General features: G+C 35.5%; 1 protein-coding gene across 3 annotated transcripts in view; it reads left to right on the forward strand.

The window, feature by feature from the left end:
• STK4 (serine/threonine kinase 4) overlaps positions 1-27,095 on the forward strand; it is a 102,964-nt gene that overhangs the window by 41,347 nt on the left and 34,522 nt on the right. For all 3 annotated transcript variants that reach the window (XM_074406579.1, XM_003936413.4, XM_074406578.1), the window contains exon 10: positions 15,140-15,297. In XM_074406579.1, coding sequence (XP_074262680.1) covers positions 15,140-15,297 — 158 coding nt within the window. The remainder of the gene's footprint in view (positions 1-15,139; positions 15,298-27,095) is intronic.

Below are 27,095 nucleotides of genomic sequence, written 5' to 3' on the forward strand. Positions count from 1 at the left end.
TACCCATTTTAATTATATTAATTCTTCCTAACTGTGAGCATACAATGCTTTTACATTTATTTGTGTTGTCTTTGATTTCTTTCAGCAGTGTTTTGTAGTCTCATACAGATCCTTCACTTCCTTGGTTACCTGCATTTTTTAGATATTTCATTTTCTTTGCGGCTATTGTAATTAGGATTGTGTTCTTGATTTCACTCTCAGCCTGACAATTGTTGGTGTATAGAAATGCTACTGATTTTTGTACAGTTTTTTTATCCTGAAACTTTACTAAAGGGGCTTATCAATTCTAGTAGCCTTTTGACAGAGTCTTTAGGACTTTCTAAGTTTAGAATCATTGTCAGTGAAGAGAGATAGTTGGACTTCTTCTTTTCCTATTTGAGTGCATTTTCTTTCTTTCTTTTGCTGATTGCTCTGACAAGGACTTCTCAATTATTTATTATATTTAACTTAATAGGATAGATGTTATACTGCTAATAATAATTATTAGTGATTAGGCACTTAATATATCACACACTGTGCTTTATCCTTTAAGCATTTCACATATTTTAATCATTACAACCATGCCATGTGGCAAACAGAACCACTCCCTGTTTAATAGCAGTTGAAAATCAGTTGCAGAGATTAAGTAACATACTTGTGATTATATAATGAGTAATAGAAAAGCCAAAATTTGAACCCAGATATGTTTGATTTCAGAGGTTATGTTCTCAGTCATTAGATTATACTACTTCTAGCAGAGCCCCTTTACCAAGTGTTGGGAGCCAGGACTAAGGTTTATGTTACAGATCATATGTTGGTAAGTCTCAGCTTGTAGTAGTGTATTTCTTGCTGGTTGTTTTGATAACCAGTTCCTCTACATATGCTCCCAGGATTTCCAGAAGGAAAGGGTGGTTTTCAGAGGGGTCATGCCTCTGATAAATGAATGATATTGTTATCTCTGAGGGAATTTGTTTTGGATATATGTATCTGAATCTACAGAAAGGAGTCCAATTGCAGTTGGAGGGAAGGGATTAAGGTGGGGTGGAATTTGATTGCTTTTAAGTGACTTCAAACATAACGCGTAAGAACGAAAGAGGCAAACCATGGCCCACATTACTTTGAAACCTCTATCTGGATAAAATACTAGAATGGGGATTTTGGAAGGCTTCTTTTATTTTTCTAGATATGGTCTTGTTTTTGTTGTTGTTTTTGTTTTTGAATAAGGGCTCTAGAATAACCTTGTTTACCTCCCTGAACAGCAGGGCACATTATTGAAGTCTGTGTCAGTGTTAGGAACATTGTGCTTTCTCTGGGCCAGCAGAGGGAGCTCTGTAACAAGGTAATGGGTTATAATTGTGTTCCCATTTGAATTCACAAATCTCCTTTATATAAAGGTAGGCTTTATTCTAGAACAGACCGTTATTTATTTTTAAGTAACTACAGCGACACACTAGGGCAATGTCTTTATTTTATTTAGTTGGCAGATTGGATACCTCATACTTGGCAAAGTTCAAATAAGAAGTCAGCCAAAACATCTCAAAATAGTAACTTTTTCTCTCCCTTCCCAGATTTCTCAGTGGACCTGACACAATTGGTGTTCTTTTTCTGTGGCATGGTACCATGGGTATAATTTTTAAACTGTAATCAGCTAAAGTGGCCTTATTTGAGTAATTGAATAAAATTTAAAACTAATAATTCTTGTGTAGAACTGACTTGAAAGTTATTTTATGTATCAAATAAATATTAATAATGATATTTTAAAGCTTTTGTCACCTGGTGTCTCAGTTTTAATTTCACTTATTTTTATGTTGACTACATATAACTCTAATGCTTTCTTTGGGAATAGCCTTTGCCCTTTTTCTTTTCTTTTTTTTTTTTTTAGTTGATTTGCAGTCTTTCTTTATATTTTGGATACACTTTTTTTTTTTTTTTTTTGCCAGTTATGTACATTGTAAATTCTCCTAGCTTGTGCCTCATGCTTTTAACTTTGCTGAGTTTTTCTTAGCGACTTTCATGAAATTACATCTAAGTTTTTTAAAACAGTTATGCCTTTTAGTGTTATCTTTCAGAATTTGTGACACAGATGTCTGAAAAATAAGTCGATTTTTTTTTTCTAAAAGTTATAAAGTTTCACTGTTCACAATTAGAAGTTTCTTTAATATATTAGGAATTTGGCTGGGTGTGGTGGCTCATGCCTGTAATCATAGCACTTTGGGAGGCCGAGGCGGGTGGATCACTTGAGGTCAGGAGTTCAAGACCAGCCTGGCCAACATAGTGAAACCCTGTCTCTACTAAAAATACAAAAATTAGCTGGGTCTGGTGGTGCAAGTCTGTAGTTCCAGCTACTTGGGAGGCTGAGGCAGGAGAATTGCTTGAACCCAGGAGGTAGAGTTTGCAGTGAGCCAAGATCATGTCACTGCACTCCAGCCTGGGCAACAGAGTGAGATGCTGTCTTAAAATACATATATATATATATTTTAAATCAAATTGTTGGGAGCCAGGACTAAGGCTTATGTTACAGTAAATTACAGTAAAAGTGTATGTGTATGTATGCATACACACACACACACACACACACACACACGCACGCATTCCTGATATACATTAGGAATTTGTTTTTGTTTGCAGTATGAGCTACAGTAGTCTGTTTTATTTTTTCCATCTGAAAGACTTGCTTTCTCCCTCTATTCAGGTCTTTGATCCTATCACCTTCTCAATTCTTCTTTGACCATTTATCTACAATAGATTTACTATCCCCTCCTTGTTATTCTTTTCATCACAGATTACTTCTTGAAATTTATATCAATATGCTCCCATATAATTTTTTTTTTTTTTTTTCTGAGATAGAGTCTCATTCTGTCACCAGGCTGGAGTGCAGTGACTCAATCTCAGCTTACTGCAGCCTCTGCCTTCTGAGTTCAAGTAATTCCTCTGCCTCAGCCTCCCGAGTAGCTGGGACTATAGGTGTGGGCCACCATGCCCGGCTAATTTTTTGTATTTTAGTATAGATAGGGTTTCACCATGTTGGCCAAGATGGTCTTGATCTCCTGACCTTGTGATCTACCCACCTCAGCCTCCCAGAGTGTTGGGATTACAGGTGTGAGCCACTGCACCCGTCCTCTCCCATATAAATTTTAGGATTTGTATATACAGTTTTATAAAATACTACTGGAATTTTGACTTAATTGCATTGGATACGTAGATTAATTAGGCAGAATTGCCATCTCTATTAATTCTATGCATGAACATGGTTTATCTTTCGATCTGTTTGGTTTATCTTTTATATTCTTAGATAATTTTGTAATTGTATCCACAAAGATCTTGTAGGGCTTCGTGTTAAATTTATTTTTAGATACTTATGTGTTGCTATTACAAATGGCATAGTTTAAAAAATTTTTGTTTCTAACATTTTTCTTCCATAGACAACTACCGTAGATATTTATGGATTGCTTTATTCATTGTAACAGGTTTTCTGGAGATTTTCTTTTTAAAAATAAGGAGACAGTCTTATTGTCTGTGAATTATGATTATAGTTTTTCCTTTTGATCTTTATATGTTTTCTTCTTCTTCTTCTTCTTCTTTTTTTTTTTTTTTTTTTGGAGACACTGTCCTGCAATCCTAGCTCACTACAGCCTTGAATTCCTGGGCCCAAGCAATTCTCCTGCTTCAGCCACCTGAGTAGCTGGGACCACAGGCATGTGCCATCATACCCTTGAATTTTTTTTTTTTTTTTTTTTTGTAGACATGAGATCTCCCTATGTTGCTCAGGCTGGTCTGGAACTCCTGGGCGCAGGTAATCCTCCCTGCTCGGCCTCCCAAAGTACTGGGATTACAGGTGTGAACTGCCAAGCCTGGCCAAGGTTTTTTTTTTTTTCCTTAAGATCTCCAATACATTGTTGCATAGTAGAGCTGGTAGTGGGTATTCTTGTCTGGTTGCTCACTTTAAAGAAGAGTCTTGGAATTTTTTAGCATCGAGTTTGATTTTGCAGCAGAGTTTGGTTGATATACCCCTTACTAGGCTAAATAAGTTTTGGTCTATTTTTAGTTTAAGAGGTTTTACTTAAAAAAATTTTCTTTAATTGATGTTGTTTTATTGTTTTTAAAACTTTGAATACTTGCTTTTTTTTTTTTTTTTTGAGACGGAGTCTCACCCTTGTTGCCCAGGCTGGAGTGCAGTGGCGCGATCACAGCTCACTGCAACCTCTGCCTTCCTGGTTTAAGTAATTCTTCTGCCTCATCCTCTCTAGTAGCTTGGGACTACAGGTGCATGTCACCACACCTGGCTATTTTTTGTATTTTTTTTAGTAGAAGCAGGGTTTCACCATAGTGGCCAGGCTGTTCTCAAACTCCGGACCTTGTGATACACCCACTTCAGCCTCCCAAAGTGCTGGGATTACAGGTGTGAGCCACCACACCTGGCCTGAATACTTAGCTTTTACATTTTCTTGCTTACTAATACAGTTAATTAACATTATAACTTTTTCTCTTAGTTCTGTTTTAGCTGTATTCCATACATTTTCATATGTGGTATGTTGTAAATATTTTCTTCCAGTGTTGATTGTGCTATACACATTTATTTTTTAACCCATGAATTATTCAAAAGTTTTTTTAATAGCTAATGTATGATTTTTATAAACTGCTTATTTTAAATTTCTAATTTAGAGAATTGTGTTGAAGAATGTGATCTGTGCTATATCAATTCTTTGTTATTTTTTGAGACATTTGTGGCCTTGCATGTTATTAATTTTTATTAAATGTGTGTTGTGTGCCTTAGAAAGAATGTATTTTCTAATTGTTTGGTGCAGGAATCCACATGATTAGCAATCAGTTGCTAATTTTCTTTCACTTATCTATTCTTTACCAATTTTTGATACTTGATCTTTTAGTTTCTGAAGGAGATTTGTTAAAATTGTCACTGTATGGTTGTGGATTTGTTTAATTTTGGTATTATTAATGTATGTCATCCAAAGTAATATGTTGGTGGTACTGAATACCATTGGTAGTACTGTGAAAATAATGGAATTTTGTACATATTTTCCGTGTTTTATATTAAATTATGTACTTTCTCTTTCTTTTATCTTACTATGCAGAAAAATAGTTTCACCATTATCTATTTTCAAACAAACTTTTTTTTTTAAGGAGGAGAATTTCTTCTGTGTTTTATTTGATCATTATGAAATAGGATGTTAATATTTAGAGCTAAAATGAAAAGGGCCTGGGTGCAGTGTGGCTCATGCCTGTAATCCCAGCACTTTGAGAGGCCAAGGTGGGTGGATCACTTAAGGTCAGGAGTTCAAGACCATCCTGATAAACATGGCGAAACCCCATCTCTACTAAAAATACAAAAAATTAGCTGGGCGTGGTGGTACACACCTGCAATCCGAGCTTCTCAGAAAGCTGAGGCAGGAGAATCACTTAAACCTGGGAGACAGAAGTTGCAGTGGGCTGAGATCGTGCCACTACACTCCAGCCTGGGTGACAGAGCAAGACTCTGTCACAAAACTAAATAAAATAAAATAAAACGAAAAGGATTAATTCTATACTTGACATAGAAAGAATCCAAGCTTTCAAAACATTATTAAATTTTTAAAAAGTAAATAATGTTCAAAAACCAAAATATATATATATATATATATATATATATATATATATATATATATTTTTTTTTTTTTTTTTTTTTAGAGGCAGAGATAACAAAAACATTTTGGAGCCACTGAAGTAGCTTGATTTGCCCAGATTATAGCTTAGCAGTTAAATGCTTTTGTCCCTTGTGGAAAAATGACAAGCCAAAGGATGGCCATTTGTCATCCCATGTACCCATCCACTAAAGATTTGACATGCAGCGGTTCTCCCTCTTAGGATACGTTGGCAATGTCATGGTTTTCTCATCCTTACCACATTCCCAAGAGATGCATAGCTTTGGTCACCCCTCTTCATCTCCAGGCTTAATAGGTCAGTGGGAGGCAGAATTTGGATTACTAATTTAAAGTGTTTCCCCTGACTCAAGCCTTCAAATTAGGTTCAGTGAATTGAAGGGAGTGAGGTGATGATACCTCTTTAAAATTTGTACTTAGTTCATAAGATTCTAATTTTTCTTCTAGAGCAACAGCCACATTAATCTCTTTGAAATAGAATTTGAAAGCATAATGACGTTAAGTTAGGGCAACTCAGAAACATGCTTTAGTTAAATTACTGAGATAGTATTATGTGGTAAAAACATTGTGTTTATAGTTCCTCAGAAAGTCCTCAGTTTCATGAAGGCACCTATTGTTGCTGTGAATTTTCTCATGTTGAAATCAGGTGAATGGCCAGTAAAATCATTGTCAAAACGATTTTACTTCAGCACCGCCCATTAGATACTGATTTTGGAGCTACATAAGATAGAAATTCTTGACTCAGAACCTATTTTCTTTCCATCTGCAGTTTGAAAGGGGTTGTTAGAACATTGCCTCCCTTGTGTGTTATCTGTCTTATTCTCTCTGACTCAGATTATGGCATTTGCAAGTACAGTAATTAGGACATAAAGTACTGCAAGTATTTTAACACTTCTTTTTACCACAGTAGCCTCACTGTCCGATTTCTGATCCCTTCAGGATTTAAACATCTATCATCAGAGTATTGTGTTCATGTATGCTTGCCACTCATGATCAGCATCGTATGAGAGTTTCAGATAGCATTAGTGCAGTTGTGCACCCCAAAACTAAAGCTTAAAACATTTGGTTTTGTTAGAACCCTATCTCTGAGTAAGGGCAAGGGAAGGACAAGGATTAGTGGAGTCAACGTTGATTTTCAGAATCAGAGTCTTTGGCTTGAAACTTTGCTTAGTGTCTTATAGACTATGTCACCTTAGTCAAGTTCTTTCCTTTTTGAACCTGTTTCCTATTCTGAAAAAAAATGGGGTATAAAAATTCCTATTTTGTAGTTTTGTTGAGATATGAAATTATGTATATAAAATATTTCGTGTGTAAATGCTCAGAAATGGTATTAAAATGAGTCTTTTAATGTATGAGGGTGTTTTTTTCATTGGACCTGAACATTTCTTCAACCAGTACTACTTTTCTTCATCCTAACTCCTTTTCTCTTGGTAGTTATGCTTTAGTTTTACTCTTGGTATTAATGGTGTTTTGTAAGTGCCACCCCAAGAATGCTTGAGTGCTGGCATGATACATGGTTGAGCTAAAGGAAGGTCACTTGTCAGTTTCAGTGACATTTTACCATTGTGCCAAGAAGAGAGAGGGAGCCTCTGTGTGTGTGTGTGTGTGTGTGTGTGTGTGTGTGTGTGTGTGTGTGTTTTAAATTCCTTGGCCGTAAGATGATACATGTTTTTAAAATCTGTTAAATAGCTCAGAATACAAGATGACAGGTTTTAAAGAGAGCCAGACTTCAGATACGCTTGAGCCTTCTTTTGTAAAGTTTCAGCCTCTTATCTTAATACAGCGGAATTTATTACCTACTGGGTTTTTTTTCCATCCTTGAAAGATAATCGTTGTGGTTCACTGTGCATTTTATCAGTTGCTCCCTTGTGGGTGAGATTTACAATAGAATAGCAGACATCTTGGTACTTAGATTTTTCTCACAGTTTTAAAAATAATTCAAGGTTGTTCTGCCAGAGTGGAGACCAAATCCTAATTGTTTGTGCAGTTTTTCTTATTGTATCCAGATGTTGGGCCCACTTTTATCTTTGGAAACCATTAGTATTCTTGATTCTTTTGAGATCAGCCAAAAAGCACAGACTCCTGGTGCCTGAAAATTCATTCAGAACACTCTGCCAGACCACATTTTAGGATATGAAAATACCAGATCTCAGTGTGACTTGGGTGAAGGGCTCAAGACCTATGTATTTTGAAAGATAGCTACTCTGGTGTAGTTATATTGGCAAAAGGAGAGCCAAGAACAGCCATGGGGGAAGTACATTTGTTTCAAGAGAGGGCAGTGGCATAATGGTAATGAGGGACAAAGGAAAGTGAATCACAAAAGATATACTTTGCTCCTTAAGCCTAAGAGACAGATAAATCTTTCTGGATCAGTTAGTGGAATATAGTATTTCTCTGGTGCTTTAAGCTTGCTGTTCTGAACTTCTTACTTTTGTTCAGCAAGAAAATGGAGATACATTTTAAAATATCAGTTTAACTGGATCTATAAAGAAAAAGCAGATGATTCTTTTCAAATATTTATGCTCTAGAAATATCAACTTGGAATCAGTATTTGTAAAAATGAATATTTAATGCCAACCGAGAAGCATTTATTAGATAGGCACTATGTATCATTAATATGTAGAGTACAAAAACCAAATGAAACATTCACTGCTATCAGGAACTTATAGATTAAAAGGGGAAGATGACATTTGTCATTATCATTATCTAATACTTATGGCATGTGTACAGTACTAATTGTTCTAATTCCTTATGTATAGATCATTACCCTAGGTGCTTCAAATAATAGTATTTGATAATGGTGCTACTTAGTAGAAAGGACCTCTACATACGAAGGTAATGAAATACTAAGACAAATGCTAGATAAGTGGTACAGAAAAGTGTTAAAGAATTTATGAAAAGGAAGGCAAGGACTCAGATATGCAGGAAGCCTGGGGAAGAATGTTAAAGGCAGGTGCCAAGTCAGAAGGGTGGATACGTGTTTTCAGTATTTGGTTGGCTGAAGTAGATGTGGGTGTTAACTGGATTTTGGAAGATCTTGAATTCCAAAGTAAGGAGTTTGATTCTGTTGTTAATAGGGTATCTGAAGACACTTTGACTAGGAAAGTGATAAAATGGAGTGTCAAAAGACTGTAAAAGGTGAGACCAATTAGGAAATCTTGCAAGAAACAAGATGTGGACCATTCTCACCTGTGAACTTTTAAAAATCTTTTTTAGATGTGCTGCCTCTATTGCTCATTAGTAACCCTTTGAATTTTGGATTTAGATTCCTTTGAATTGATATATTTGAATTCACCAGAATTAAAACAGCTAGAGCACCATTGCCCAGAAATTAAGTCAATTTGTATAGAGGCAATTACCAAAAATGCTTAACTGGAAGAGTTATTCTGGGCTCCAGAAAACCTTATAACTTATGATTCCAGCAATTCTTAGTGGTTTCAAAGGACATTTAAAGGAATATTTATGGCCATACACAGCTACTTGGATAATGACCAGTGTAATTAAATGAGCTGATACATGTAAGGCACTTAGGTGCCTGGTAACAAAAACAAAATCCCAAACCACACACTCATAACAAATGTCAGAAAAAAGCAAACAAACCCTGTGATAAGAATTGCACATTAAGGCATATTACTCCAAGCCAGAGGAAAACATTTGCAGAATTACCAGAGTTTTTTCCCTGCAAATATTCATGCATGAAACAGAAAAAAGTCAGGCTCTGCCCAGTTCTCTAGTTTGCACAGAATTAATTACGATTTAAGTAGAAAAGATTCAGTGTAGGAATTAAAGAAATAGTAGGTTGACCATTGTGGTTTATTAGTGACAGTCTGGAAAATAAAGGCTTGAAATTGAAGGTCATAAAGTTTAAGTTCTAGAAGATGGTCATTAGAGTGGAACAGTGGGCTTCAGTCTTTGGTCAAGCTCCTTCCCAGGTTACTACCCAAGCATTATGTTTTAGGTCATTATGAATCCTAAAATAAGAGCAAATAGTAAAGGAAGGGTGTCTTGCTGCTTAAAAAAATGAGTTACTGACATATAATTTATACACCATACAATTTATTTAAGTGTGCAGTTTAATGATTTTTAGTTTATTCACAGCATTGTGCAACTATCACTACAATCTAATTTTTAAGGTTCTACTTTTTTTCTAATTTGGAGACAGGATCTTGCTCTGTTGCCCAAGCTGAAGTGCAGTGGCATGATCATAGCTTACTGCAGTCTTGAACTGGGCTCAAGTGATCCTTCTGTCTCAGCCTCCTGAATAGTTGGGACTACAGGTGTGTACCACTACACCCTGCTAATTAAAAAAAAAATTTTTTTTTTTTTGTAGAGACAGTGTCTCACTATGTTGCTCAGGCTAGTCTTGAACTCCTGGCCTTAAGCCATCCTCCTTCCTTTGCCACCTGAAGTGCCGGTATTACAGGCATGAGCCACCATGCCTGGCCACTGTTTTTAAATTGAGATATAATTTATATGTCATAAAATTTGCCATTTTAAAGCATAGAATTCAGTGTTTTTTGGGGATGCTAACAAGGTGTGGCAACTTTAAGCACTATTGAATTCCACACATTTTTATCATCCCCTCAAAAAACTTTAATCCTGTTAGTAGTCACTTCTCATTCTCCTCTCACCCCCAGGCAACCATTAATCTACTTTTTGTCTCTATAGATTTGCCTTTTTTGGACATTTTATGTAAATGGAATAATATAATATGTGGCTTTTTGTGAATGGTTTTCATTTTGCATAATATTTATGAGGTTTATCCATGTTATATAGCATGTATCAATGTTTCTTTTTGTTGCTGAATAATATTCCACTGCATGTATATATTGCATTTTGTTTATCTGTTCATCAGCTGATGAACATTTGGGGTTTTTGGTTCCTTCTGCTTTTATGCAGCATTTTTCAAAGACAAATAATTGGAAAATAGTGGCTTATGAATTCACTTCTTTTTCTGTAGGCTTAGACAGATTGTTCATTTAGCTTGACAAATGCTGCTTACAAAGAAAAACAGGCCAGTCTTAGTATAGGAATTCATGCATTTTGTGCATCACATAAAGGAACCAGAGCAAGACATGGCTATTTTCAAGGCTTCACTTCTCTGTTCAGTCCATTCTTCCTATAGCTTTAGGTTTCTTGTGTTATCATTGAATTGAACATTTTTATTTCTTGGGATGCATTTGAAAAATACACTAGCTCAAGTTAAAACAAAAACCCATCGGCCAGCTGAAGCCGTGGGGGACAGCATGGCCTTTCATCAGCTTGGAATGATTCTCTCTTATGCTTTTCAACCTGACGGCTGCTGTCCAGCACACTTGATCATCTGTCTAGCTAAAGGGTGCTGAAAGAGAAGTTTAAAGATAAGGTTACTGGAAAAACTACATTTCCCCACTCTTTCTGCACTTAGCTTAATGGCAGTTCTAACCATGTCAAGAATCTTTATTTTGATTTTAGAGACTGTGCAGTATGAGATGTAGCTCACTGAACTTAAAACCTGATATTTGGCATTCACATCCCATCCTTGTTGGTTACTAGCTTTGAATTCTCCTGCAAATTTCTCATTTGTAAAAGGAGCAAAATAACACGTCTTAAAAAATTCTTTGAGGATTAAGTGATATAGTTTATTTTCTGTCACTTGGTAGATGCCTAGTAAGTGTAAGGCTTTCCCCCCCTCTACCTTGTATGGTGGTCATGCAGTTTGGATGTGCAGTTTGGATGAGACCATCATGTGAAAGCACCTAGCAGAAAGCCTGAAATTTAGAAGGTATTTAGCAATTGTTAGTTGAATTCGAACATAGATTTCCAAAGAATAGAACTCTTTTTGTAGATTTAGGGGTGCATGTTTGTGTGTGTGTGTGTGTGTGTGTGTGTGTGTGTTTGTGTGTGAGAGACTGAAACTGTATCAGTTAGCTTTTGGTGCATATCAAACCACCCTGAAGTTGAGTGGCTTAAATTAGCCATTTTATTTAACTTGATTCATGATTCTGTAGGTTGGCAATTAGGTTAAACTCAGGTAGGCAGGCAATTCTGGTTTTGGCTGGTGAGCTCTGCTCCGTGGTCAGCTGATAAAATAACAGCTGGGGATGGCTGATTTATTTCTTGAGACATTTGTTGACGTGGGCCTCTTCACATAGTATTTCACCATCTTGCTGGCTCAATCAGGTTTATTAACATTATAAATGCTGCTTACAAAGCATTTTGTAAAATGTAAAATTTTGTAAATTGTAAAATGTACAAGAAGTTTTTTTCTTTTTGAGACAGGGTCTTGCTCTTTTACCCAGACTGGAGGGCAGTTGTGTGATCATAGCTAACTGCAACCTTGACCTCCTGGGCTCAGGTGATCCTCCTACCTCACCCTCCCAAATATTTGAGACCACAGGTTCATGCCACCACACCTAGTTAATTTTTCTAAAAAAATCATTATTTGTAGAGACCAGGTCTTGCTTTATTGCCCAGGCTGGTCTTGAACTCCTGGGCTCAAGCAGTCCTCCCACCTTGGCCTCCAAAGTGCTGGGATTATAAACATGAGCCGCCATGCCAAGCATACAAAAGAATTTTTAAGTCTCTTCTTGCTATACATTTGCTATTGTCTCAATGACCAAAGCAAGTTAGATAGCCAGGTCCAGAGTCATCCTGAGAGGGGCATAAGGTAAGGACAAAGATACCAGGAGGAAATGTTGTGGTCATTTTAAAAAACAATTTATCTTAGTTACTAATTACGATAGGAATGCAAATCTGTTTACTGAGCATTATTATCAGTCTATAAAATCAGATTTAGAACAAGTGCTGCAATTTAATGAAAGCATTACTAAGAAAATATTGGTCACAATAGGAATGCTGTCTCCTTCATATAAACTCAGTATGTCAGTGAAGCATTCTCACACATAAGGAAATAACCATTATGGTGGAGGCATTTAATTTCTGGAATCACTAAAACAAGGATCACTAACTATTTTTTAATGTCTACTGTTTCTTGCCAGTTAAGGTGGCTTCCTGTATCAGTCAGTTTGATTTTTCACTTTAGTTCCATAAAATGTTATCATCTACATCTTTAGATAATATCTTTTTACAGTTTGAGTCACCTCTTCCATCTGTTAAAACATCAGCAACAAAAAATCCAAAGAATCGAAGATATTCTTGTCACTAAAGTATTTGTTGAGTCTTACACAATTTTTCAGCTTGGTCTTTGCTTTATGCCCCTACACATCTAGTTATAGCATGTTTTAGATTAGAGGCATCCAGTATCATAATCCTACTAGAGATAAGAACTTCTTCTTTTGAATAGTTACTAATAATTGAGCATAAATATGTTTTCATATGCTACTGCCAAGTCATAAAATCTTGGAATTTTCAAAGCTGCAGGGAACTTAAGATATAATCTGGTCCTGTGTCCTCTTTTTGCAGATTGGTAACCTGTGGTTGTACCAAGATCATATAATCAGAACCAGAATCTAAATATTTGAACTGCAGAATAGGGATTTACTTTCCAATTTTTTTTATTGTGGTAAAATATACATAACATAAAATTTAAGAAGAGGAATTTTTCCGTTCTTTTATCTCCAAAATCAACTTCAGCTTTTTGGCAATCTGATAAATGTAACATTTTAACTAATCATTTTGCTATAATTAAATTTCTAATACATATGTGCATTTTATTTGCAGCTTATATCTGAATATATGATTAGATAAAAAACTCTTTTTGCAAAATTCACTATAGTTTTTGGAACTTAGAATTCTAATAAATGTCAAGTGTAATCAGGTCTTTGGTATTGATATCAGAGGGTAAAAGCAAATACATTTTAGATAGACTTTCTTATTTGTGGATTTTCATTGTTGAAAGACACAAGGAACAGTTGGTGTTTTTACTCCAAAAATTAAAAATTTCGAAGAGGGTTGGTAAGAAGAACTAAAATATGAGGAAAGCAGATGTTCTCACTTTTTCATCTGAACAGCGATAGAAATTAGACAAATGATTATATTCTCGCTTAACAGACATTTCTTTGATTTTTATGACATGATTTAGAATTAGACCACAGGAATGTTATCTTTAGTGTTTCGTCATTCCTGGTTTAAAGATTTAATTTCTTAAGTCCACCTGTATTGCAACTGAAAGGAATTAATGAAGAACCATAGAAGTCTATTGTTTTATTGTTGGATATAATAATTTTTTTAAAAAAAGAATGATGTCCTTATGGTTTTTGTAACGATTTCATTGGAGAAAAAGTTTTAAATTACTTGTTACTTCTGTCCAGAAGTCGCCATTTTTATTGATGAACTTAATTTAGTCATCTCTCTGTGCATATATAAAGTTGAATGGATGAATAGATAAACAGACATGAAAGGTCAGAAGTAACGAGAAGAGAGAGATGGTTGCATGATATACGCAGCTTACTCTCAAATTTTAAGTGTATGTTTCCCAAGAAAGAAGATATCCTCTTTTGTTTGTATTTCCTAAAAAGGAGATGCTGTTTTTTGTTACCACAATAAAGTGGTCAAAGAGTGATTTTTTTTAGAGTGATTTTTTTATTTCTTGAGACAGTGTTTTATTCCATCTTCCAGGCTGGAGTGTAGTTGCATGATCGTGGCTCCCTGCAGCCTTGACCTCCCGGGCTCAAGCAATCCTCCCAGCCTCTCAAGTAACTGGGACTACAGGCATGTACCACTATGCCTGGCTGATTCTTTTTATTTTTAGTAGAGTCGAGGTCTCTGCCCAGGCTGGTCTCGAATTCCTGAGCTCAAAGGATCCTTCTCTTTTGGCCTCCCAAAGTGCTGGGATTGCAGGTGTGAGCCACTGTGCCCAGCATCAATGGTAATTTTTCTAAGAAGAGTTTTCCTGTCTCTCCCAAACCTCCTTCACTTTTGGATTATTGCTCTGATCTCTTACTGAGTGCATTCTTTTTGATGCTCAAAGTGTCCCAAAATTTACCAGTGAGAACCCTTCAAGGTGGCTTTTTCTTTTTTTCTCCACATGTAGATAGTATTTTTAAAGTTACGTAGTATTTCATAGAGTGGATGAATTGTGATTTGTTTTCTTTTTCATGTATATTTTTCTCATTATTCCAATTAGATAATAAGATTATCAAGGAAAGACACCCTGCTATATCATTCCCTCTTCCTACTTTAGTACCTGTGGAGAATATTGTGTATGATAGATGCTAAATAAATATTTTTTCTTGCTTCTCTTTTCATTCTAAATATTACAGGAGCTATTTGCTATAGGAGACCCCAAATGTATTATTTGCAGATTATCAGATTCATTGCATCACCCAAATCTTTCCATTTAGAAATTTCTGAATATATTTTAGGGGGATCTTAACTCCTCTGAAATTCCATGAGAATTTTTTGAGCAAGCAGTTATACATTGTTCTGTAGTTTCATTAGATTCTTGAAGGAGTCCTTTATCTAACAGAAATATCCACTGATCCAGAGAAGATAGATCTATTTATTAAACTTATCTAAAATATTACAGTGTTTTCTTTTCATTTTTCATTTTTCTTGGTTTTCAGGAAGGGATGAGACAATGCAGCCTGCCAAACCATCTTTTCTTGAATATTTTGAACAAAAAGAAAAGGAAAACCAGATCAACAGCTTTGGCAAGAGTGTACCTGGTCCACTGCAAAATTCTTCAGATTGGAAAGTACCACAGGATGGAGACTATGAGTTTGTAAGTAGTGTTGGAAGCAAATGGTTATGTCTTTAGGGGAATTTACTTGAAATATCACACATCCGATTATGTCATTTCACTGAAAGTGCCCAAGCATTTTCTTGTGCATTTTGAGTCTCCTAACCATCTCTGACTGTGTCTCCTGAACTGAAGGACAATATTTTGATTGGCATTTGAGCAGTTCTCTGGTCCCTGATTAGTGGCATCTTTTTTGCTTTCAAAATCCTTACTCACTTTTTCTTTTTGTCCAGTTTGAAATTGTTCATGGTAAGAGAAGTATTCAGTCATCAAATGAAATTGCAACTGTCTTTAATAGTTTATTTGAGATTTTGATTTTATATGTAAGAATTAGATTGGAGGGCAGTTGACACTGTTTTGTGGCATCCTTGTTGTTTTGCTAACTATTCTCCTAATTTTAGCCATGCTGAAAGGATTATTCTCAATTTTTTCATAGGGTGAATATATAATTATTCCAGTTTCATGTGAAAAACTGGATGTGTTTTCTTTTTTCTACTGTGGAACATTTTCCCTCAACCATAGATGCTTATTAGTGTTCATAGAAATTTACGGAGTAGAGCAGTAAAAATTTGGGGAAAAAGTAAGCTAAGGAGTCTGCATTTTCTTCTTGAATATTACTAGAAAAGATTTTTCTCTTCAGGAACTTTTTACTTTTACATTCTTAAATTCTGAAGTTTGCTCTTCAGCGATCATAATTCTGTTGTTTATAAAAGAGCTTAGATTGAGCATTGGGCTTGAACTCTGGGAGGCCTTTCTAGTTCTGGCTTTCCACTATTCTACTGACTAGCCTAGAGGAAATGATGCCATTCTTCCATAACTTAATTTCTACTTTTCTAAAATGGCAAGAATGTCATAGTTTATACAACTAATGATAGAGATCCTTTGAGGACCAGAATAACTCATCTGAGGTAAATTAACTGATTAGTCACTGAACCCATGCTAGAACCCAGGTTCATTTGTTTTATTACCTGTTTGTTTATTTACTTACTTATCCAGTGGGGTTTTTTTTTTTTTTTTTTTTTTTTTTGAGTGTCATGTGTTTGACACTATTCTAGGGATGTAGTCATGAACAGAACAGCCAAAAACCTATCCCTCATGGTGGTTTCAAGGTTTCATTCTAGGTGAAGGAAGATAAGTATGTGGTATGTCAAATAGTGGTAAGTATTTTAAAAAATATAAAGCAAAAGAGAAGTTGCGGGGAGAGAGAGAGAGAGAGTGCGAGTGTGTGTGTAGCTTTTTAAAATAGAGTAGTCAAGGAAGTTCTCATTGGTAAGAAGATGAGTATGTTAACTATGTGAATATCCAGAGGAGAGGTTTTTTAGGCAGCAGGAATAACAGATGCAAAGATCCTGAGGCAGGGACTTAGTTGGTGTGTTTACAGAACAATGAAGAAACAGTATGTTTTGGAATGGCATCAATAGGATGTGCAGGAGGAAATGATGTCAGAGATATAATGGTGAGTGAGATAATGTAGGGCTTTTTGTGTAATAAAAAGGACTTTAGCTTTTACTCTGAGTGTAATGAAAGACCATTGGCAAGAGGTGACTTGATTCTGTTCATGTTTTAGAAGTACTATTCTACTTGTTATATTAATACATTATAGGAAAACTGTAGAGTTTCTGAACACAGGTGCAGTGTTTTTATTTACTATACAAAGATGACCAAATATGGGGCACATCTGCTACTATTTTCCTCTTCTAGGAGTTTGGCACCTGTCTTTTCCACTGATTCTGAAGTTCAGCTTCAGAATCCTTCTTAACACAGTGCACCAGGCTGCCATTGCTAATCATAGTAGACTTATGGAAATTGGAATTATTGTGTGTATATTTCTTGTTGCCTGTATGGTGGTTTTTAACATGTTTATAAGGACTGATTTCTCAGTTTAGCCAGTCTTCAGGCAAAGATATTTAACTACTGGGTACCAAATCACATCATTATTGTGATAGAATGCTTAAGAATCCTCAAATCTATAGTACTTCTAAGTCTAGTTTCCTTTTTTAAAAATGTTATGGAAGTTAGTGATTTCGAAAACCCAGTCACTTCAATCCTTTTTAAATTTAAAAAATCTTGTTTATGATAGTATTAGGGTACATGTAATATTTTAGTACCTGTTCATAATGTGTAGTGATAAAATCAGAGCAATTGGAATATCTATTACCTCAAACATTTATCTTTTCTTTGTGTTGGGAACATTGTAAATCTTCTCTTCAGTTGTTTTGAAGTATACAATAAATTATTAACTATACTTTTTCTACTGTCCTATTGAATACTAGAGCTTATTCCTTTACTCTGTGTATGTTTTTGTATCCCTTAATTAGCTTCTCTTCATCCCTCTTTGACTGCTTTTCCAGCCGCTAATAACTATCATTTTGTACTCTGTGTTCATAGGATCCACTTTTTTAGCTCCCACATGAGTGAGAACATCTGATATCTGTCTTTCTGTCTCTGGCTTATTTTAGCAGACATAACGATCTCCAGTAATATTCATGTTGCAATAAAAGAAGTGACAACATTTCTTTCTGTTTTCTGACTGGATAATATTCCATTGTGTATATACCACATCTTCTTTGTCCATTTATCCATTGATGGACACTTAGATTGATTGCATATCTTGGCTATTGTGAATAGTGTTGAAATAGTTACGAGAGTTTAGATATCTCATTGATATATTGATTTCCTTTCTTTTGGATGTATGCCAAGCAGTGAGATTGCCTGATCATTTGGTAGATCTATTTTAGTTTTTTGAGGAACCTCCATACTGTTTTTTATAATGGTTTTATTACTTTACATTCCCAACAATGGTATATGAACATTCCCCTTTCTCCACATCTTCACCAGCATTTATTATTTTTTCCTGTCTTACTGATAATAGCCATTCTAACTAGGGTGAGATGATCTCTCTCTCTCTCTCTCTCTCTCTTTTTAAAGAGACAGGGTCTTGCTTATTCTTCCATGCTGGAGTGCAATGGTGTGATTATAGCTCACTGCACCTTCAAACTCTTGGCCTCTAGCAATCCTCCCACCTCAACCAGTAGCTAGGACTACTGTTATACACCCCTTGCCTGGCTAATTTTTAATTTTTTTCTAAAGATGGCAGCTGGAAATGTTGCCCCAGCTCATCTGAAACTCCTGGACTCAAGTGATCCTTCTGCCTGGGCTTTCCAGAGTGCCAGGATTACAGATACGAGCCACTGTAACTGGCTCTTTCATTGTGGTTTCATTTTGCATTTTCCTAATGATTAATGATGTTGAGCATTTTTTCATATACCTGTTGCGGATTTGTATGTCTTCTTTTGAGAAATGTCTGTTCAGGCCTTTTGCCCAACTTTAATTCTAATCATTATTCTTGGATCAGTAATTTCAACATGTAAAGAATTCATTTCTCTTTGCCACAGTTTTCTCATACTAAGATCATTGGCAGAAAACTTGTTTTGGTGGGCAAGCTGCTTATACAGAGGAGCTTTAGTACGTCTTTAGAGAGAGTACTTTTTATTTTGGAAGCAGGGTATTTGAAAGGTTCTGATATTTGGTACATTTGATTAAGTTAAAAAGGAAGAGTGTACCAATAAACTGCAATAGGGGAAAGGCGAGAGAGAGACTAGAAATAGAAAATGGTGGCATGATCATAGATTATTTATAATTTTATATCATTAAATTTGAAAACTTAGATAAATAGATGTTTAAACATTATGCCATATTTACTTCCCATGTGGAAGTATAAATGCATAAAAATATGCAAGATATTTTTGAAGAAGAAGACCAAGGTTGATCTGATTCTTCTAGAGATCAAAAACATATCACAAAACCACAATAATGAAAGCATTGTGATATTGGCATAAAAATAGAACATAGGCCAGGTGTGGTGTGGTTCACACCTCCAATTCCAGCACTTTGGGAGGCTGAAGGTGGGAGGATCACTTGAGCCCAGGAATTTGAGACCAGCTTAAGTATTGTAGTGAGATCTTGGTCTCTTAAAAAAAAAAAAAAAAAAAATTTAGCTGGGCTTAGTGGTACATGGCTATAATCCCAGCTACTTGAGAGGCTGAGGTGGGAGTATCTCTTGAGCCCAGGAGTTCAAGGCTGCAGTGAGCTAGGATTGCACCACTGCATTCTACCCTGAGTGACAGAGTGAGACCCTATGTCTTAAAAAAAAAAAATCACTGGGCATGGTGGCTCATGCCTGTAATCCCAGCATTTTGGGAGGCTGAGGTGGGTATATCACCTGAGATCGGGAGTTCTAGACCAGCCTGACCAACATGGCAAAGCCTCGTCTTTAAAAAAAAAAAAAAATCAATGTTACAGAGATTGAGAACATACATATGTATGTATGTATGTGTGTGTGTATATATTATATACATTTAAAAATACATATATACCTTTGTTGGATACACAGTTTGCGTTACATATGAGTGTATTATATAATAATGATAAAATACAAAATGCAAACTGTAAAATTTGTGTAAATTTAAAAAAACATAAATCATGCTACCATTTCTGTATAATTTGCACACATAGAACTGCGTAGATAGCTGTTTTTATACACAGAGAGAATATATTACTATATTAATATATTACCTGCTTAACTTAAAATAAATCAATAGAGTGGGTTACGTTTTTAAACTTTCTATTGAGTTTTTTTCCTGGTTTTAGTCTAAATAAAGTTAACCCGGACTTATACAGATTAAGAGAACCATAATACTTTTCAGTCAGTTGTCAGCTTTGCAAGTGTTGACCATTAGCTTTCAGGATCCTTTGGTTTTGGAATAAATTTCCTATCTATTCAAATAAAGTTGCTTTCAGATTTCTTATGACTTCCGTAAAAAGAGTTGATAGTAACTGGCCCTCACATATTAATTCAATCTGTATTTATTGAGATTCTCTGTGTATACTATTATGAATAGATAAGACTGCAAGATCTTTTACAGCCTTCACTTTATCTTACTCATCTTTCTGTTCCTAACACCTACCAATTGCCTGACTTAAAGTTAGCACGCTATTTTAAATTAAACTCAGACATAGTCTCTGAATTAATTCATTATTTAATTTGACTACTAGTCGAATTAAACTCAAATATAGTCACTACCCTTAGAGTTTGTGATGTAACAGAAAAATAATCAAATGATTTTAATACATTGTAGTAATGATAGCTTACATTCATTGAAAATTTACTATGTGCCAGGCATTATATATGTTACCTCAGTTCTCAGAACCATCCCATGAGTTAGGAATGTTGTTATTGCCATTTTATGGGTAAGAAAACTGAGGCTCGTTAGGAAGAATAAGTTCAAGAGATCTATTGTACAACATGGTAACTAATTAATAAGCAATGTATTGTATTACGAAAATCACTGGGAGAATAGATTTCAAGTCTCACCACAGTGAAGTTGTAAGTATATGAGGTAGTACACGTGTAAATTAGCTTGATTGAGCCATTTCACAATGTATATACATACGTTATATCCTTATGGTGTTCACTTTATGAAGTTTCAGTTACAGCAGTCTGAAAGTATTAAATAGAAAATTCTAGAAATGAACAGTTCCTAAGTTTTTAAGTTGCATGCCATTCTGAGTAACATGATGAAATCTTGTGCCATTGTGCATCCTCCCTCCTGGGACATGAATCATCCCTTTGTCTGTGCAGTACACAGTACCCACTCCTAGTCACTTAGGAGCCAATTTGGTTATCAGATCACCTGTTCAGGTATAACAGTGCTTTTATTCAGGGAACCCTTATTTTGCTTAATAATGTCCCCAGAGTGCAAGAGTAGTGATGCTGGCAGTTCCAGCTTGCCAAAGAGAAGATGTAAACTGCTTCTTTTAAGGGAAAAGGTGAAAGTTCTTGACCAAAACTAGGGGGAAAAACCCCCATATCGTGAGGTTCCTGAGATCTATGCTAAGAACAAATCTTCCAACCATGAAATTGTGAACATATATGAATCTTCCATCTGTGAATTGTTGTTGTAATTGTTGTTTTGTTATTAGTTATTGTTAATTTCTTAACTGTACCTGCTTTATAAATTAAACTTCATTATAGGTATTTTCATATGGGAAAAAAAACTTAATGTATAGTGTTCCGGTACCATCCACAGTTTGAGGCATCCACTAAGGTTTTCAGAATGTATCCCCTATGGATAAGAGAGGGACTACTGTGTTTCAAAACATCATGTTGTATACAATAAATATGTACAATCTGTATTTGTCAATTAAAAAAAAAACCCTGAGACTAAAAGGAGTTGGTTGACTATGGTTATACAATGGTTAGTGGCACAGTGAGTATTTTAACCAAAGGAGTTTGGCTCCAGAGCCCATCCTCTTAATCATCTGTACTGTGTGGCATTTTTCTAGGCTATTCTGGTGAATTCTATCCATAAAGTACATAAAGAAGGGGCTGTAGGAGTCCAGAAGACAGAGCAAGAACCCCAGGGAAGGCACCAGGAAGTCTCATTGGAAGTTTATTTTGAAAGATGAAGTGTGTCTGTGGAGATACTGAGAAACATGGCATGGGGCCAGGAAGTACTGAGTAATTGAGCTGAGCATTACCAGTGTGGATGTGTGCGAAAGGGAAGGAAGGGACCAAAGGAGAGGACTTCAGGTGAAATAGACCAATGTACCCGTTTTTCCTGGAAATATTTAGTACTCTTTTAGATTTTTCCTTGGTATATCAGAGAAATTAGAAACAATGTCGTAATGCAGCACAGAGAGCTAATAGCTCTATCTGAAGTTGTGTGATAATGGGTCCACCAGGATATAAAACCACCAAACTGTTAATTCAGAATTAATTTGATAAAAGTAACAGAACCTGAACAAAATTGATTGTTTGAATTCCCTGGATTGTTATAAGCCATTCAGATGGCTTTTTGTGGAAGGGTAGGATAAATTTTAGCCCTGAGTTTTTCCCAGGAGGCTGATAACAACCTGTGATTCCATGAAACTTTATCTTAACCATTCTCTCCTAGATCAGGGCTCCAAATCTGATTGTAAGTTGAGATTTCTTTGAGTTTTTATAAAGAAGCTTTACTGAATTGTCAGAACATAGTCAATTACTCATTTATTATTAGATTGTACTTTTTGCTTTTGGCTATACATGCTAGAAATCAGACACTTGCTAGGAGGTAAGAGTTATTACTACCTTATTTATAATTTGAAATCTTGATTGATATGAAAGAAGAGATGCTTTTTTTTTTTTGCCTATGCTTAAGTTAATACTCTCAAGAATACATTTTGATGTTTTCTGGGAACTCAGTTATCTACAACTTGAAATTTTATCTGCCATTTCATAGAGACAGAAACATTCTTTGAAATTACTGTTCATTTATTTCAAAATGAGCCTAAAAATTAGTGCATATTCTTAAATTTACCAGCTTTTAATGATAAGTTAAAATTTAATGTCCCATTACTCAGTTACAACAACAATCATCAACTCAACTATTCTTGTTTTGACCTATACCAAAACTCAACGAGTAGTGGTTTCTTATAGGTTAGTTGCAGTGTGGAATATGAAACTAAATTCATGAAATTCTCTTACTCTGTATATTAAAATTCATTGTTTTAAAATTTTGAGTGGAACTTTTACTCATGATTTTGTAACATCACGCCATTGGGCATTTGGAAAATGTTGGTTCATTCAGTTACATGGATCTTATAAATGTTGACATATTTCATTAACAATATTGAAAAAACACATTCCTTGAAATTATGACCAGTCCCATCAGAAGAGTATCTAAGTGTAGGGAAGTTGTCAAGCTCATAGTGGTGGAATCAAGTTTTCCAGAATACTAATTTTCATTTGAAGGTTTGAATTTTATCATCAGCTACAACACTCTTAGTTGTTTTCCTTTGAGTGACAGACTCACTTTTTTCATTTCTGAGAAAATGTCTGCCAGATACCCAAGTCTGAATACTCACAGTTTGTCATTTTCTTAATGTAAAAATGGTGTTCTCTGGAAAAAGCAGCTGGTTGAGCTTGCAGCTCAAATGCACAAGTGCTTTGCTTCAAAATGACCATCCTATTTCAGTTACAAGTGCTGTGTGCAGACTTCCCATTTCATCACAGATACTATTAAAAAGACATGAACTTTATAAAATGAATCCTTTTTTACCACTTCATCAAGGGCATTCTTAAGGGTTTTTAAAAAACTGTAGCCAGTGACTGTAAAAAAAATGCAATAACTGCTAACACTATTTGGTGCCACTTTTTGATTTATACTAAGGCTAACAGTTTTACCCACCACTGCTTTTATACAGTCAGTGCAGATGTCAACACAGTAGAAAAGTCTAATAGAGTCTTAAGATTAATATGAAAGCAGTTTGGTCTTACACAGTCTGCTAAGAGCATGTCAGGAATCTTCCAAGCATCTGCAGGCCAGACTTTGAGAACTGCTGATCTAGAAGCTTGATCAGAATCAGGTTCCGTTTTTTTTTTTTGCCAATAGTATTTTATAGGTGGTATGTATACTTCTATCAGAAGGTTCATAATATCTAGATATGTGGTCATTTCTCTTTTTCTGTTGTTAGAAACCAGTGAAGATCATTGTCTAGATGCCATTTCATTAGAGGTTACAAAATGGTGACATTTGGTCATTTCTTTTCCATGTACCATTTGCAGTAAAGAAGCATTTCATTAATTATTTAGATAATCTCAGGTACAATGTATCTAGAAAAGACAGAATATGTACTTGATTTTTAAATTTTTATTATCATTTTCAAAATAATGTATTGGTTTCCTAGCATTCTCCAAAGATATAACCAGTGATTTTTTTTATCATGAATTTATAGATTTAAAAATATGTGATCTGTTTCAATCCTTTCAACTATTTCTTACATTCAAATTGTTCCACTGATATAACCCCAGTAGTTACTTCTAAATGTTTTATTGAGGTCTGCTTTATATATTCCCTGGTAGTTTGTGAGAGCATCCTTGCTTTCTAGTATGATGAGGTGTGAGATGTTCCAGCCTCATCTTGTCTATGTCTTGCTCCAAACCTGGAAACAGACTTTTTTTTTTTTTTTTTTAGCCAGGCTTGAGTGCAGTGGTGTGATCTCAGCTCACTGCAACCTCTGCCTCCTGGGTTCAAACGATTCTCCTGCCTCAGCCTCCTAAGTAGCTGGGATTACGGGTGCATACCACCACACCTACCTAATTTTTGTAGTTTCAGTAGAGATGGGGTTTCACCAGGTTGGCCAGGATGGTCTCAATCTCTTGACCTCATGATCTGCCTGCCTTGGCCTCCCAAAATGCTGGGATTACAGGTGTGAGCCACCATGCTGGGCCTAACTTTTTTTTTTTTTTTTTTAAAGGAACTCAGATTTTAAAATGGGAAATGGTAATTAGAGACTACAGTCTGGGTGCAAGTTGTATTCACTGCAGTTAGGTCATTTTTTTCTAAGCCTTTTCAATGGACGAATCCAGGAAATGTGTTTATTACAAACTCGTGCATTCTTATGCTATTTCCCGGGTTGATTGAATACCACTAGTTTTTTCCTTAACCGCTTTCATCCTACATCTATAATCCTTTCCCCCATGCCAAATATTTTCCCAGCAGTTCTAATATAATTACTCATTTGTTTTTCAATTCACAATAAATGTTAGCCTCAGAATAATGATACCAGTGCTTCTGCCAACCATACTGAAAATAGTTAAAGATTTGTGTTGCAGCTTGTTGTCCTTAGGGACATCCCATATAGATGTACAGTCCAATTATATGTTAAAGCCACTTGGAGTAATTTCTATGTTATGCCACAAACTCAATAGGCTGATAGGTTTTTTGTTTCATTTTGTTTTGTTTGACTTACTGCTTTTTATTGTTTTGCTTCATAATTATATAAACTATATGGTTCCCAGGGCAAATATACAAAACAAAGTTGTTCAGATTTAGTTTCTATTCCTATCCCTTCTGTTTCCTCCCTTTTTTATGTTTGGGAGATATACACACATGGGTGCATGCATGCATGCACAGACAAATGTGTGTATGTTTGTACCACCATTCTGAGGTAACAGCAGTGTACTATCCATACTTTTCTCTATTTGTTTTTTGTTAATTATATATCCTAGAAAGTACTCGATAGCCATACTTATAGTCCTCATTCTTTTTTCCTATGCTTAGTATTCTCTTGTGAGGAGGTATTGTAGTTTATTCAGCCAGTCCTCTGTTGATACACATTTAGGTTGTTTGCAACAGTTTTTAAGTTGATTGCTTCATAAACCTATTCATAAATAGGGAATGTGATTTTTTATAATTGTTAGTTTTGGTTTTTAAGGTTCATGCTTTGCTTGTCAGTTTCGAGAAACAAGTTACATGTTTTAAGCCTGTTTAGCTTTTTTTTTTTTTTTTTTAACAGCAAGGAGTAGATTTATTCAGAGGTCTCCCTCTGCCACGTCCCTGTGCCAGTCTAGTGCTGTTTGTATAAACCAGCCCCTAAAACTCTAGTCATAACATCACATGTCACAGGAAGAGTGAGTAATTGATCTGGCAAACACTGTTAGCCTGCCCCAGGTATTAAAATGTTGCCAGGTGTTAACAGCCTGGAGGCCTGGAATTCCTAATTGCTTATAATCAGAGCCTGAAATTTTTAAAGTTTGAATCATTACAACCAAAGCCAGTTTGGTTCAGTTACTTTAATTTTTTTATAATTTGAAATCAGAAAATAAAAAAAACAACTATAACTTCAGTGTTGTTTATTGTTAAATCAAGAAGGTTTCAATGGCTGAAATTTAAAATGTAAATTAGCTATTAATCTAGAAGGCACAGTTTTTAGTTTACAGCTGAGGTGAATGTATTTTTTTTATTCCTGGATCTATAGCCATGCCTTTGAATTATGATCTCATTCACTTAGACACATCTTTTTCACTCTTCTTCTTTTGAGCTGTTAAAGATATTTTCTTCAGTCTTCCTTTTTATCTTTACCTCCTGTTTTTTTCTCACATGAATTCTCGATAATTAAGTAATCCTTATTCCTGGGACACGAAATGTGGAGAAGACAAAGGAGATCTATGCAAGTTTTCTCACCCTACCCAAAGAAAAAGTCTCTATTAGAACTCTGAAAGTGATATTTGCGTATGTAGCCCAGTGCCTCTGAAAGAAAAGCATGATGCAGAACTTTTGTCATTATTTGTGTTCCTGGTGTCATTTCCTTCTCCCAATAGGACCACTTCTACTTAATACAAATCTGGATCCTCCACTACCCAAATGAAATACAACGCAATCGACATCTTTTGTCTTTGATAACACACCTACTCCAAGCACCAATAATGCTGGAATGGAAAGCATGTTTCATTTCCTTTCTTTGTTTCTCTGCTGGAGTTTGATGCTGATATTACTGAGATTTCTAATGGACAGCGTAGGGAGGAGAAGGCTGATTGATGGTAATTTATTGTACTGCTGCTGAGAAAAAACATAACTCAGAGTATTGGTTGTTCTGTACATTCAGATTTTTTGACTGGAAATGTTAGTTTTTACATTTTTTTTTCTTTTTTAACACTTTCCAACTGTTAAGTTCAGGGGCACATGTGTAGGATGTGCAGATTTGTTACATAGGTAAATGTGTGCCATGGTGGTTTATGGCTCAGATCATGCCATCACCTAGAAATTAAGCCTAGCATCCGTTAGCTATTCCTGATGCTCTCCCTCTTCCCAAGCCCCAACCCCACCCTCCGACAGGCCCTCGTATGTGTTGTTCCCCACCACATGTCCATGTGTTCTTATCATTCAGCTCCCACTTACAAGTGAGAACACGCAGCGTTTGGTTTTCTGTTCTGTGTTAGTTTGCTGAGGATAATTGCC

The sequence above is a fragment of the Saimiri boliviensis genome, chromosome 9, assembly GCF_048565385.1.
Source record: "Saimiri boliviensis isolate mSaiBol1 chromosome 9, mSaiBol1.pri, whole genome shotgun sequence".
NCBI classification, from domain to species: Eukaryota; Metazoa; Chordata; class Mammalia; order Primates; family Cebidae; genus Saimiri; species Saimiri boliviensis.